This window comes from Apium graveolens, chromosome 10, assembly GCF_009905375.1.
Source record: "Apium graveolens cultivar Ventura chromosome 10, ASM990537v1, whole genome shotgun sequence".
Taxonomy (NCBI): Eukaryota; Viridiplantae; Streptophyta; class Magnoliopsida; order Apiales; family Apiaceae; genus Apium; species Apium graveolens.
This window is the reverse complement of record NC_133656.1, coordinates 164,013,982-164,029,047: the sequence shown is the minus strand read 5'-3', so window position 1 is coordinate 164,029,047 and position 15,066 is coordinate 164,013,982. Positions and strand designations below refer to the sequence as shown.

Sequence of the window (15,066 nt, the reverse complement as noted above, 5' to 3'; positions counted from 1 at the left end):
CATTCATCATTGCAGAATTATCATGCACAGGCTGGTTAACATGGAAAGGCATATTCTGTGCAAACATGTTATTCCAGTAAGGTATGTTGAATGGCATTTGTGACATAATAAATGCAGTATAATAAGAATTTTGTGCAAATGGCATATTTGCAAACTGTGCATTCAAATTATGTGCAGGCATAACATTCACAGGCATTGTAGGCATACTAGGAAATGAAGGAGGTGCGGATATGGGAGCAGGCATAGCAAGTTTGCAATTAACAGATAAATGATTAACACTACCACATCTCACACAGATTTTTCTAGGAGCATATTTATCAGGTGTGTAGTTGTTATGCTTGTTAATTCCTACTTTCCCAATCCTATTGTTTTTCCTTTTAGATTCTGCTTTAACCTCAATTTTCTCCAATATGTCATTCAATTGCTTGATTGACAAATGACCTACATTGATTCTCTTGTTCTTTTTCACTTGACTTGTTTCTCCTGGAACAAAGTTCTTGGAAACTGATCCATATTTCTCATTTAACTTTGCTAGCTGGGATTTGCTAATTGGCTTTCTTTCACTCAACGGATATGGTTCCTTGTCTTTCAACGGATAATTCTTTTGATTATTCGACGGATAACATTCATCATCTGTCGAATCCACATCCGTTGAAAGTCCTTCTTCCAAGGTGGAATTCAGTTTCTCTTTGCTCTTTTTCCATGCCTTGATTACTTAATGTTCTCGTTCAAGCTACTTTCTTAAAATCTCCTTTTTCTTTGGGGATTAAGTTAGTTCTTCTTTAGCAGTCTTGCACCCTATCTTCAATTTCTCAAACTCGACAAATTGAGTTTCTAACACATTGTTTCTTTCACTTAAAAACATATTATTCTCTTTAATTTTAGTGTTTTCTTTAGTGAGAGATTTGAGTGTAACACGCAGATGATATAACTCAGTAGATATGTCATTTATGGCATCATTACACTCAGTTTTAGATAAATGTGCTAGATTAGTAGTGATTACTATGATTACTTGAAGAACTAACTTCTGCTTCATCTGATTTGGCCATCAGGGCTAGATTGACATAGCTTGTATCCTCATCTTCATCCAATCCATCAGCAGCCCAGTTACTTTCTTGAGTTAGAAAGGCTTTTTCCTTTTGTTTGAGCAAATTAAAGTACTTATTTTTGTAATCCACCGGCTCAAACTTCTTTCTGGCAGAATCAGGCTTTCTGCATTCACTTGAAAAATGACCACTCAAGCCGCACTTATAACATTTGAATTTTGAATTGTCAACCATGTTTCTGTTTGGCTTGGTTGCTCCAAAATTCTTCTTGAATTTGAGCTTGGCAAACCTTCTGGATAGAAAAGCTAGGTGTTCATCTAAGTCAACCATATCATCTTGACTAAGATGATCTTCAAGTTCAGCTACTAGCCTTTTTCCCTTGCCTTCATAAACTCTAGGGTTTGGTGCAGAATCCACAGCTTCAACCTTTATCTCTTTCTCTTTCTCTTGCTCAGCAACCAATGCAATGGACCCTCCTTTTTTTCTTCCTTTCTCTAGCTTCTCATCTTGCTCTATTTCAAGCTCATAGGTCTTTAGAATCCCATACAGTCTATCCAAGGTGAATTCCTTGTAATCTTGGAAATTTTTTAATGAGACTGTCATAGGCTTCCATTCCTTTGGCAGAGATCTAAGGAATTTGAGGTTTGACTCTTCCATGCAACTTTAGAGCATTTAGTAGTTTTTGAAATCTACTAAATATGTCAGTGAGTGACTCTCTTTCTTTACTATGAAAATGCTCATATTGTTGAATCAGGAGTTGCATTTTATTTTCCCTTACCTGTCAGTTCCATCACATATAACTTGAATAGTATCCCAGACATGTTTAGCAGTTTTGCAGTTTATGATGTTGTCAAACATGTCATCATCAACATCATTAAGCAGAATATTCACGGCCTTCTTATCCTTATGAACTTGTTCAATATCTGCATCAGGCCATTCTGCTCTAGGCTTTGGGATGGATGGCTCATTTCCTGTAGCAGCTCTCATAGGAACATGAGGACCTTTCTCAATGCAGTCCACATATTCTTCATCTTGAGAAAGAAGATGCAGGTGCATTTTCACCTTCCGGTGGTGATAATTGTCTTTGTCCAGAAATGGAATCTTCACTCCAACATCTTTTACGTTCATCTTGTTAGTTGTTGTGATGTTTAAACTCTTTGTACTTCAAGAGTTTGCTCTGATACCAATTGTTATTCCCAAACAATCTAACAAAAAATTACAGAAGGGGGGTTGAATATAATTCTGGCTACTTTTTCAATTTTAAGAATTGTTCTACGATTAATGTATATCAGTGTTTGATTTGACCAAAGTGCGGAATGAAAGTATTGAAGAAATCAAACAAAAAGTAATCAAATACAAGTATTTAAAAACTTTCTGGTGGATTGAATTTATCCACCAGAGATATATATTAATTTGAAAACTTTGTGATGCAATGTATTTACACACAGCTGCTTACAAGTTTAACTTCCAAGAACAGAGAAATTCTTTTCAGATATAGCTTTATCTATTTCTCTGGTAATTGCTTACTAACTTGGATACCGTTCTACTTGCTACACTTGGTTTATATATCACCAAGTTACATAATAAAAAGACAAACAAATAAGATAAAAATATTTCTAGTCTAATTTCATGCTCCTTCATTTCTCAATTAAGCATCTTTGAATATCCACAGTCAAGCATGAAGATGGAAATGCTTCTTTGTTCTCTAAAACCTGATAAAAGGCTGCCACATTCCTTTTGCATACAATCAACGCATGTGACTGTTAAGTCACTATCAACTGCTCTTTTGAATTTGTTCATCCGTTGGAACTCTGTGGGATCATCTGTTGAAGCATTAGTTGATTATCCGTTGAAGCCTTGTGGAACATCCGTTGAGGCTGCCTTCATGGCAGTTGACTCCATTTCATTTATACAAGATTAAAAGGTATCTAATATTTACAATTGACCAACTTATCTTGCATATCAATCTGGTAGTCAACATGACTTAAAACATTCTATCTAGTTCTCTAAGGCATTACAATATGCAGAAATGTGCTACTAAACTTATTAATGTATAAGCTACCCTTTCAACGGATGTTAAAAATGATCATCTGTTGAAGGCTACAAAATCACTGAACAAATCTACTAAGTATTTTGTTTAACTTATCATCAAGTACACAATATATTCCTAATAATAATTTTAGTTTATTTGATTTAAATTTAATATGTTATTAATTTATGAATGTTAATGATATTTTAGATGTTAAATAATGAAATTAATATATTTTTAGCTAATTTAGTCTATAGTTTTAATATTTTTTTAAGTGTAGTAAAAGAAATATTTTTGATTTAATTAATTTATTAGATATAATATAAATAGTTATTCAAGTTCAAATATAAAATTTAAGAATAAAGAAATTAAAATTTGAATTATGCTATTGGAGTCATCAGAAATTTGGATCAAATTCAATGTTTAGATCAAAAGTGTTGGAGATGTTTGAGATGGCCTTATAACCTTTTCCCTCCCCCAAACTTTAGTTATCTATAGGGCTGCACAAAGGCCAAAAACCGGACCGAAGACCGGATTTTTTCAGAATTAAGGACCGAAGACCGGACCAGCTTTATCCGGTTTTGAGACCGGACCGGACCGGAAAACCCCGGATTGGACCGGGACCGGACCGGTTTGGACCGGGACCGGACCGGTTTGGACCGGGACCGGACCGGTTTGGACCGGTTTAATTAATATTTATATAAAAAAATGATTTATATAATTTTATTTTAATTTTTTTTCAAATTTGTATACATTAAAAATTTTGTTACTTGATACGTCAATAAAAATTTAAAAGTAAGTACATATTTTATTATTTTAAAAGTAAATATAAAATCTTAAGAGCATGGATATCAATATTTTATTACATGAATTACGAAATTTAGTAATTTAAAATGTAGTATCGATCTATTTTATTATATGAATTAATTATCTATTAATTTGGATTAATAAAATATGATATGGGTGAATATTTAATATATATGATCTTATAAGACATGAATTAAAGGGAAAATAATTATATATATATGAATTCAGGCTCATTCAGGTCTGCACCGGATTTTTTCAGGTCTTGTACCGGACCGGACCGAACCGGACCGAAGACTGAATTTTTTCAATTATAATGACCGGGGACCAGATCGGGTAGGTCCGGTCCGGTCCGGGTTTTGGACCGGTAGACCCAGTCCGGTCCGGGTTACAGGTCCGGAACGGAATTCTGTGCAACCCTAGTTATCTATATTAATTCCCACCTACCACTAATTATTATTTTAAATAACTCATTCTTTTCTATAAAAAAAATTAGTCTCCTCTCATTAATTATTAAAAACCACTAATTATTTTTCTTCCTCCTTTTATAGTTCCTGTGATATGTACGGTTTTAATTAAATTTATTTTCTATAAATAAATATATTTATATAATATTTTAAATTTTAATATTATACCTAATTAATTCAGATTTTATTTTGGACATATCCATTCATATCCACTGGCTTATGGGACGTGGAAGATGGAACCACATTCTGACCCAAGTAAAAATAATGGAAGTTGGTGATAGTTGACTGGAGTTGGAGTCTCTTTTGGTTCCTACTACTTCTTTAATGGAATATAAAATGAACATGATGCATCGGTCATGAGCCCATTTGAAGTATTCTACGACTAGTTGACTACTCATTTTGATGACTGCCAAAATAAAAGTCTACGAAATGATCCCGTGCAGAAATTGTATTGGCAGTCTGCATTTGACAGACATCGATGCATATAAACCACCCGTTAAGTAATAAGTTCCCGTGATAAATTATACAGAATATTCATTACAACTTACTACCAGAATATTAGTATTCATTTAAGAGAGAGAGAGAGAGAGAGAGAGAGATCAGGGAGAGATGAAGACTGTAGGAATTATGGAGGTGACACTGGTGAATGCCCGAGGTCTCAAGTGTACCGAGTTCTTTAGTAAGTATATACACACAAATATTTATGTACACATCACATATTCTCCTTTTCTATTTCTAACTTTTTCATATGCGTTTTTATGTTGTTTTTTTACATTTTGCAAGTGTTTTGACCTTTATATATTGTTTACATAAATTTTGAAACAAGAATTGCATGTTATTTAATATTAAGCTGCTAATTATGCGCCAAAACTAGGATTAAACAAATTCAAATTTTAATGGAGAACTTAAGAAATAAGAACTCTGATTCTGAACCATTGGATAATACAAGGGAATCATGTAATTATGGGTAAATCTTGTTTGAAGCCTTCGTTTTTGGCTAGCGCGAATTTTTATTCTTACAGGATGGATTTTAGGGATCTATACTATACTTGTTGGAAAGTTTGTTATCTTTGTTTTTTCTGGAAAATGGATCAAATCTTTCTCGGACTCGAAATTATTTTCAACTTTTTTCATTTCTTTACCTTAAGCGAACATGTTCTTCTCCTCTGATATACATAAGCTTTAGCCGTAACTTGTGATAACATCAATTTCTAACTATGAGCTACTTCCGTGAAGGTGGGGGAATCGACCCTTATGTAATATTGCAATACAGAACTCAAGAACGCAAGAGCAGTGTGGCTAGAGGTATGTTTTAACAGCACAAGTACAAGGGGTAGAGATGCTTATTGTACAGGTTTTAGTGTCGCAAACAATCATATCATCATGGACCATGCATACACATCGCTCGCTTAACATTGGTCTCATTCGTTCTCTTTTAGTCTTTTTTTGGGTAAGACCAGGAGAAAATACAATTAACTTTCAATCATCAACATTAAATCGTCTGGTTCGAAAAGCTGTGTTATAAAAAAAATATGATTGTTAACAACTTCTGATCATGAACTCAGGGCAGTGTATAGGCGATTGGGAGCCTGCGACATATGAAAGTAAATGGACCCAAAATTTGAGAGCTCTAAATTCTTGAATGGGATGAAATACTGTTGAATGAAGAAACTTAAAAACTCAATTTTCTGAAAGAAAATGTTGAAGTGGGAGAGAAAAATTACAAACATAATATTTATAAGATTGGGACCTTCGGCAGTGGCATGGCCCTGAGGCCCTACCTACCTAAGACCAATGCCTTGCTTCTGAGAAATTACAAAATAATATTTGCAGGATGTATGAAGTTTACTGGTTTACAGTCTGATTATGACAAGCAGGCATCCTAATTTCCCACATAAAATCTTAGAATATTAAAGCTATTACTCCTATTAACTAGAGTAGAATTTTACAATATTCCAGTTTCTATTGAGGGCTCTTTTCATTTATTCATCAAATTTTCCATATACCAAGGAGATCAAATTAATAAGAAATGTATTGTGTGTGTGTGTGCGCGCGTGAAATTGCTTTTATTAATTATGACTCCTGAAACAGGGCAGGGAAGTAAGCCAGTGTGGGATGAAAAGTTCAATTTCAGGGTGGAGTATCCAGGAGCAAATGACCAATACAAGCTCATCCTTAATGTTATGGACAAGGATACCTTCACTGCTGATGATCATCTCGGCCAGGCCACGTAAGATCTAATAGACATCTGGATAGCTTATAGTATTAAAGCTATGCAATTGACCATTTTTATGGCTCCTTGCATTGTATAGCATGTAGTGAAGTTTCATTCTGCAAAAATAGATACCGTTCAGAAACTTTACATCATCGGATACTCATAAGACTCATAACAGTAACATGAGCATACTAATTACCACATATAATTGACATGCATATAAACCCCTGTACTTAAAAATTCCAGAAGAGCTGATCACGTAACTTAGTTTCGCAACAAATTCTTGGATAGCTAAAAATTTTAATATAATCAAGATTCTTGAACACTGACGACATCAACGAACTTTTGGTGCTTTGAAATCCAGTTCTAAAAATTTAAGTGAGAAAACGTAATGATATGTAGCTGATACACAGATTAGGTCATTATCCTAATAATTTAAGGTTTTAGCAGAGTGGATCCCCTAATGCCCACCTCAAAACAAATGATAATCAAGAACTTCATCTTTTTTGTTTGCCTACATTCTTCTTTTTGTTGAACCAAACATTATTGTTGTTTTGTAGGATATACCTGAAAGACCTTTTGGCATTGGGAGTAGAGAATGGAACAGCTCAATTACATCCTCAGAAGTATAGTGTTGTAGACAACAATCAAAATTACAGTGGAGAGATTCAAGTAGGAATCACCTTCACTTCAAAGGTAAACTTTCAGGTTGAATACGTGTTCTAAGAATTTCAAATTATTGCAGACTATGCGGTAAAAATAACCAGATTGATGGCAGAAAACATAAATATATTGACTTATTTGTTACATATTTTAGGTGCAAGAGGGAGCTGGTGGAGAAGAATATGGAGGCTGGAGGCAAAGTGAGATCTGAGCTCTCTACCAGCAATTTACAGTGCTTGATTTGTGTTTGTGTGTGTTAGTTGTTCTCAAGTGTAGGAAAATCATAAAAAGATATTCTTTTGTTGTTTATCCTAGCTCTGTGGTTAATTTGACTGATTTGTGAGTGAATTCAAGAGAGCTAGATTTTAATTTAGTAGAAAATTTGTTTCTTAATGCTTAATATATATATTTTCTTCTGATTGTATGGAGAGAGGGATATTACTAACAAAGAGTCCAAATGGTTATTTCAAATTCAAATTGATGTTATGATGTATGCTGCATTGCTGCTACAACTTCTGAATAAATGTCAGGAACCTTCTGCAAATATACATGTCATTAGTCACAAAATTTACAATACAGCTTCACTAATGGCTTTCCTAGACAATTTATTGTACTGCAACCTGACATATCGACATGTATCAACATGAATTGTTTTTCTTACCCTTGTCTTTCAAAAGTAAATAAAATGTTGTGTCACAGTTCGAAGCTCCTGGCTTAGTCAAACCTAATAGGCTTAAATTGGACACCGCACCGCACCCTGACAATCATTTGTGTCTAAAGGAATGTGAGAGGATCTTCTTAATGGTTGATGAATGTGTTTAGCATGAAATGCCCAGCCACTTAAGACGAAGAGGTAGCTCTAACAAGCAGCTTGGCACCAGAAAAGTGATTTCTGCTCATTGGGTTCAGGGTTGTAGTACATGTACATGGAGATATGAGTAAGCCAATAAATACACACAGATGGTAGATGGATCTTTTCTATAACAAAGAGGAGGCCTCCTTGCATATAAATCTTCAATCTTGGAGTATTCAGCTTTGGCATGTCTTGTTTCTTTCTTGTGGGAGTTTTCTTAGTCGAGTAGTAAGCATATTTTCAACTTTATTTTCTCTGTCATGTAGTACTTTTCTAAAAATATCGTTGCCCATTTATAAGTAAACTACTAGTAATATGATAATACAGTATGATGAAATTTTTGTAGCTAAAATTTTTAATTTTTCACCACCTATGGAATGGATCATAATTCATAAGATCCATCCTTCTCCTTTTATCTTAATATTGACATTATTTGTACTCACACCGATCGATTAATATTGTTCAATTATTGACAGTTAATATATGATAATGTTCTATAGTTTCTTTTGCATGGGTGTGTTGTAAGGTAATAACTTTGTCATACAATCTTTCAAGCTCTGCAGTCTCTTGTGACAAATTTTCATTGTTGTAATATGAAGTAGAAATTTCTTCTTCTCATCCTCACTGACTTGTACCAATAATACTAGTTTTTCGGGCTCTCAGCCCACCACCCCTCTTTTTGTAGAAATTCATTCTTGTACATGGGCAATGCAACAAGCCCCCCTACATATTTGTTGTCTTCTGTGCATAGAACATGAAGAACTTCACCAACTTAACCCATAAATTTTAGGAGATTGTAGGAGAACGCACAAGTACTTGAATCACATTTCATTATATTTCAGCATAGTCCAAAATCTCTAGCTACGAAAACTAAAAGGGATGACAATACTGAGTTAGCAAAACGATCTATCTCTGTGTAACTAAAGTGTGCATCCAGAAACAAAAATTGAAAAAAAAATGGATACACAACAGCTTGTTTTTCAAGATAACAATAAGGTGAAATTTTACGATATTGTCACAGTCTCACATAGAATTAAGAATCTTGTTGCTTGGACTTCTTATCGACGTGTGTTTTCTCCTCACCTCTCATCTTAGCTTCACGGCGCTCCCTTTTTAATCCCTTGGATTTGTTAGGCAATGGCACACTTCCAACCTGTACACACAAATATTGGAGATTATAAAAAAGGAGAGAATTTGGAGACGTGCTTCATGATGGATCAATATCATCATCCTATTTGCGAATGACTCTCCATTAAAGAGATTGTTATCTCACTCACCTGTTGATCCGGAATATAAACTTTTCCAATTTTGCCTTCAATTACGTCACGACTAACATTTTTCTCCTGATTCAGAAACAGAAACAAAAAAATTATGTAAAAAACAAGGCACCGGGCGACTTGGAGATGAAAATAAAAAAGTGAGCATTTATACAAAAAGCTAAATATTGAGGTCAAACCTTTCTTATTTTCAATTCGGGAGCAGTTTTCATAGATTGCTTCCTTAAGCTTTCATCAGCAAGACGATGTCTTCTAATAACCAAATCCATGGATGGACCAACTTCTACCAACTCCATCCTTGGCACTATGGTACCAGACTTTTTCATGCGCAGTGCACAAAGAGTGAAAAATACCTTACTTGAAGACACAGCTGTACACACAAAAACACGGTCTAGGCCAGCAAGGTTCAGATTTGTCACAACCTACAATCACATACGTGAGATAATGTCACCTACAGCACAAATGTGAAAGCAAGAAATAAATATTATCAGCCAAAAGAAGAACACCTGTCCATGGAACAAATCAAGCAAAACTTCCTTGATATGCTTTAGTTCTTCAACGTTTTCAAATCCTTCCCCAATAAAAGCAAAGAAAGGTTTTGATCCAATGAGAGGAGCGAATTTCTTATCGTATGAGAATGAATGCATGCTTTTGAAATTTTCAACCCCAACTTCAACAAGATCATATATGTGATGGTCATAAGTGCGGCCTATAACAAGGTTGTCAGGCCGTTTTTTTGAGTGAGAACCAAACTGCAGAAACCAGGAACAAGATATTTGATAGATATCTCAGTTATTACTCTATAGTAATAGGGTATGCGACAGGATAAAATATTATTCATAACAAATATAATCATACATAAATTATTCAAATACAGCCGGTCCTTTCACAAGCTCAAAGGTCTGCTTGGAAGTAAGAAACATTTTAAATTTTAAACACTATTATGCGACACATAGATATGCACTAGACCGGGATAATTTGACCATGTTGACTATTATATAGGAACACTTGTGATATTAGATTGAGTAATTTTTCCTCAAATAAAACACACTTTTCCTTCTATGGGAGTTTTTTCACCTATCTACCAAATTTACCTAGCCTCGGTGTTTCTTTTTTCAATATTTGCCAAAATATCAAGAATATTCAAAAATATTCAATTCACCGCTATATTAATATAGTCTCTATTGTATCTCTAACTAAAAACCTTCAATATTTAAGAACTTGTCTTATTTTATACTAATACCAATTATTACGAGTTAATTAATCTAATATATGAAATCTGCCATCGACTGCACAATTTTTCAACTTCCCTATTCCCTACAAAGGTAATCTATTTGATTTGAACAATAACTGGACAAGCAAGATCAATCGAATGTACACTATCAACAAGCATTCTGTCCAACCCGTGTGATCATGTCATATGCAACTGGTTTTTGGTGAGTAAAGTTTCCAAGGCACCATAGCAAGTAGTCTTTTTCTCAAATTATCAAAAAGTAAATCATGAAAATTGAAATCTGAATTATGAACTATGAGACGATATGCTCAAGTGCTGATTTTAGACATAGGATCTCATTCATACACTCATGTATTTACATTCTTCTAGGCTATTAAAAGCTTAAAAAGTTGTATTAAATGTAATAAAACACTATAAAATAAGTAAATCAATCTCTTATGTTTGGGCTTACCACAAAGAGGCTGCAATCAGTTTTAAGTGAGTAAAACTCCAGAGAAGTTTCACCGCCACTCTCAAATGGTCTAATATTGTCATTTCTCTTGGTATATTTAACAGCATTATCCTTTTTCAGATGATAAATCTCAGTCAACACTGAATTTATTACATTGCTAGTTTTTGTGCCGTGAAGTATTAGAGCTTTCTTTCCGGTTTCAACCTGCAACAATTATTTTAAGGTTTATTACCAATTTCACGAGGCACTTGTAATTATATATTATCGTACAACGATGCATTTCGAAAAAATACACAAAGAGAGAGTTAGTACTCAGTACTCACAAGTTTGGGAGCTATTTTTTTTAGCTCTCTTCTGGCTCTTCCAGTCTTGGGGGTTTTTATATGCAACATGATTGGTTAGCTGCAAAAAGAAACACAATACAGTAAGAGGAGAAGAAATTGTTTCTTAGCAAAATTTAATTTTTACTATAAAAGGAATGCTCAACACTAGTGATTTCACAAAAAGAAGTATAGCAGCCTTGCATGCCGTCTATATTCCCTAATAATGATTGAGGTGAAGTACTGAAGTATAGAAAGAAAAAGAGCAAATAGGGAGGCTGCTCCACATACTTCCATTAGCCAACACAAACCTTGCACCATCTGTTCCCCGAGTATAAGAGACAACAGATTGCCATACCCACTTTAGTAAAGAAAATGACTCTCCCATTAATCAATTTGTATAAAGCGTAAATTCAAAAAAAAATGTCGGGGTAAATTCAAAAAATTTAAAATATTATAAATATATAGCTCTCAAACTTAGCTACTCAACAGAAAGAAATTAACAAATTTAAACAACTCATTGAACTGTATATAAATAAAAATGAGTATTTTTTAACATGTCAAAAAGCCCAAACAGATATCCAATGTAATGAAATTTATTACCAGTCAGTGAACCACAAGGACCTCAAAGCCTACAACACAGCTCATGATAAGTCATGCTCTATAAGGCTGAAACAAAAGACAACTGCACAAGAAACAAACGCCATACCCAGCCTAGACTCCCATGACAACCTAACTCTGCTCCTTCAAGTAATCTTACAATTCTGCTCCCAGACTAATATACAACCACAACTTATCAAACTCCGACCATAAACTCTGCGCAAGTCTAATCATTCAACTAAATAAAACGCATACCCTTTGCCCGGAAAACAACTTCTGGTAAAGAACCCTATTCAATACATTAGACAAACATGAAAGTACTAGTTTTAATTAGAGTTGTTCGCGAACCGAGCCGTTCGCGAACAAGCTCGAGCTCGGCTCGTTAAGGGCTCGGTTAGCTCGAGCCCGAACACAAAAATGTGTTCGTTAAGAAAACGAGCTCGAGCCGAGCTTTTGGTAGCTCGAGCTCAGTTCGGCTCGAAAAAAATTCAATTTTTTTTATATATTTGATTATTATGTTTTTTTCCCAGATTTTTTATAAATAAATTTTAATTTATTGAACCATATGAATGTCAAAATATATATTTTAGTAATTTGAAAAAAAAAATCAGATAGTAAAAATTAATTTTTCATTTTGATAATTTAATAATTAACAAGTGATTTGACTACTACTTGTAACTAATATTTATTTCCTGATTGGTGTTTTGATTTTTTTTAAAATATTTATAAATGATTCAACCGTACGAATGTCAATATCTATATACTTAAGTGATATAATACAAAATTTAGAAAAAATGAATATATTTGGTTTGCTATTTTAAGTTAACCAATAGTTTGACCATTACTTCTATTTGGTCCCACATTGATATTTCGATTTTTTTTTAAATATTTATGAATAATCCAACCATACAGATGTTAAGATCTATATATTTTAGTGGTATGATAAAAAAATTTAGAAAAAAATAAATTTATTTTATTTGTTATTTTGATAATCAACCAATGGTTTAAACAGTACTTGTAACTAGTGTTTAGTCTCATATTAATATTTCAATATTTTTAAAAATAATTATGAATGATCCAACCGTACGGATGTTAAGATATATATATTTTAGTGATAGGACAAAAAATTTTAGAAAAAAATAAATGTATCTGGTTTGTTATTTTAACAGTCAACTGGTGTTTTGACCTATACTTATAACTAGTGTTTAGTCTCGTATTAATGTTTTTATTTTTTAAAAATATTTATGAATGATCAAACCGTACGGATGTTAAGATCTATATATTTTAGTGATATGATACAAATTTTAGAAAAAAATAAATTTATTTTGTTTATTATTTTGATAATCAACCAATGGTTTGAAAGTACCTATAACTAGTGTTTAGACTCATATTAATATTTCAATTTTTTTAAAAATATTTATGAATGATCCAACCGTACGGATTTTAAGATCAATATATTTCAGTGATATGACAAAAAATTTAGAAAAAAATAAAAGTATTTGGTTTGTTATTTTAACAGTCAACCGGTTTTTTGACTAGAATTTTTTACTTCGGCTCAGCTCGTTTTGAAGGAGAAAGCGTGTTCGGCTCGATTCGACTCGGCTCGGTTTTGTTCGATAAAAGCTCGTGTTCGGCTCGTTCGTTAACGAGCTTGAGCTCGAACACGGTTTTTTGTTCGTTAAGAAAGCTCGGCTCGGCTCGTCACAAAAAAACTAAAGCTCGGCTCGGTTCGATCAAAACTTGGCTCGGCTCAGCTCGTGAATAGCTCTAGTTTTATTTAACAAATATCCAATAAAAACCAAAAAAGTAGTAGGAGTACTCGTTTTTCCGGGCACCCAAATTTAAATTCCTATATACTAAAACAAAAATGGTGTTCTATTACTTAACGAGAATTTTGACAAAAATCAACTAGCGTAATCACACTCATTAGCTTAATCACCAAACTAATAAAACGAATTAATATAGCAACCACAATTGCTAAATAAGATTAAATCATAAAAAAATCAAGAATTCAACTTTTATAAACAAAATCGAAAACCGGGAAACAAAACCACCTAAAAACCAAAAAAAATAATAATGCTTGTATTCTCCGGACCCAAATTTAAATTCCTGCATACTAAAAGAAAAATGGTGTTCTAATCACACTCATGACTTAACCACCAACCTAAAACAATGAATAAGTATAGCAACCACTATTGCTAAATAAGCTCAAATCATAAAAGAATTAATCAAGAATTTAACTTTAATAAATCAAATCAAAAACCCGGAAACAAAAAACACCTAAAAACTTGCAATGAATACACAAAGGCATGAAAAAAGTTACAGAAACAAGAATTTGAGCTACAACCCACCAAAGAAACAAATATAAACAGATAAAATAAACAAAATTACAAACATATATGAAATAAAATGGAAGAATTAGTAATACCCGAGAGGAAAGTTGATGCTCTTTCACTTTGTTTCCGAAGCGCCCAACTTTTGTTTTTAGGTATACCTTTGATGTACTCTAAACCTCTCAGGGTTTAGCGCTCTCTCTTTTGGGCCTATCTTCTTGGGCCTGTTATTGGACATTCGTTCGGCCCAATTTTGGAAAAATAAAAAAAATAGTCGGTTTTGTTTTGTTTTTCTCTACGCCAAATATTCAAGAAAGAATGCCCAAAATACACTACTTTACAGCTCCCAAAATGCTTACCGGCGGTACGTTCCTCCCAAAATACCCACCGATTGTGCATTCAGGACATGCATATTCAAGTTTTTAAAAAATAACGCATTTCAAGAATGCGCATTTACTGAAAGACAAAAGTGAATACGCATTCCTGTAATGCGTATCCTTTGTTATTTTTTTAAAAAAGTGAATACGCATGTTTAGAATGCGTGTTCAACGGGTATTTTGGGCGGACACTCCCGCCTATTGGTATTTTGGGCATTTGCCCCCCAAATGGTTGGTATTTTGGTTTTTCAGCCTAATGCATCAAGTTCAATTCTAATTGATATAAATAGTTTATTATTTATTTTGAAGGTTAAATGATGTTTAACGAAACTTTGATTATGATATTATAAAAAGTAATACTACATAAATATTAGAAATACTAAAATGAATATTATAT

At 33.4% G+C, this 15,066-nt stretch overlaps 2 protein-coding genes across 2 annotated transcripts; one reads left to right on the top strand and one right to left on the bottom strand.

Annotated features, from left to right (window-relative positions):
- The first annotated feature begins 4,726 nt into the window (after nucleotides 1-4,726).
- On the top strand, nucleotides 4,727-7,648 carry LOC141688853 (16 kDa phloem protein 1-like). Its single transcript, XM_074492977.1, has 5 exons — nucleotides 4,727-5,025; nucleotides 5,583-5,651; nucleotides 6,438-6,576; nucleotides 7,122-7,257; nucleotides 7,379-7,648. The coding sequence occupies exons 1-5, from the start codon at nucleotides 4,956-4,958 to the stop codon at nucleotides 7,433-7,435; spliced, it is 471 nt and encodes a 156-aa protein (XP_074349078.1). The 5' UTR covers nucleotides 4,727-4,955; the 3' UTR covers nucleotides 7,436-7,648.
- Nucleotides 7,649-8,890: 1,242 nt separating this feature from the next.
- LOC141688791 (ribosome production factor 2 homolog) lies at nucleotides 8,891-14,510 on the bottom strand. The gene is made up of 7 exons (XM_074492905.1): nucleotides 14,388-14,510; nucleotides 11,363-11,441; nucleotides 11,040-11,243; nucleotides 9,861-10,106; nucleotides 9,534-9,776; nucleotides 9,355-9,420; nucleotides 8,891-9,230 (listed from the first exon to the last, which is right to left on the bottom strand). The coding sequence occupies exons 2-7, from the start codon at nucleotides 11,429-11,431 to the stop codon at nucleotides 9,111-9,113; spliced, it is 948 nt and encodes a 315-aa protein (XP_074349006.1). The 5' UTR covers nucleotides 11,432-11,441; nucleotides 14,388-14,510; the 3' UTR covers nucleotides 8,891-9,110.
- Nucleotides 14,511-15,066: the final 556 nt, after the last annotated feature.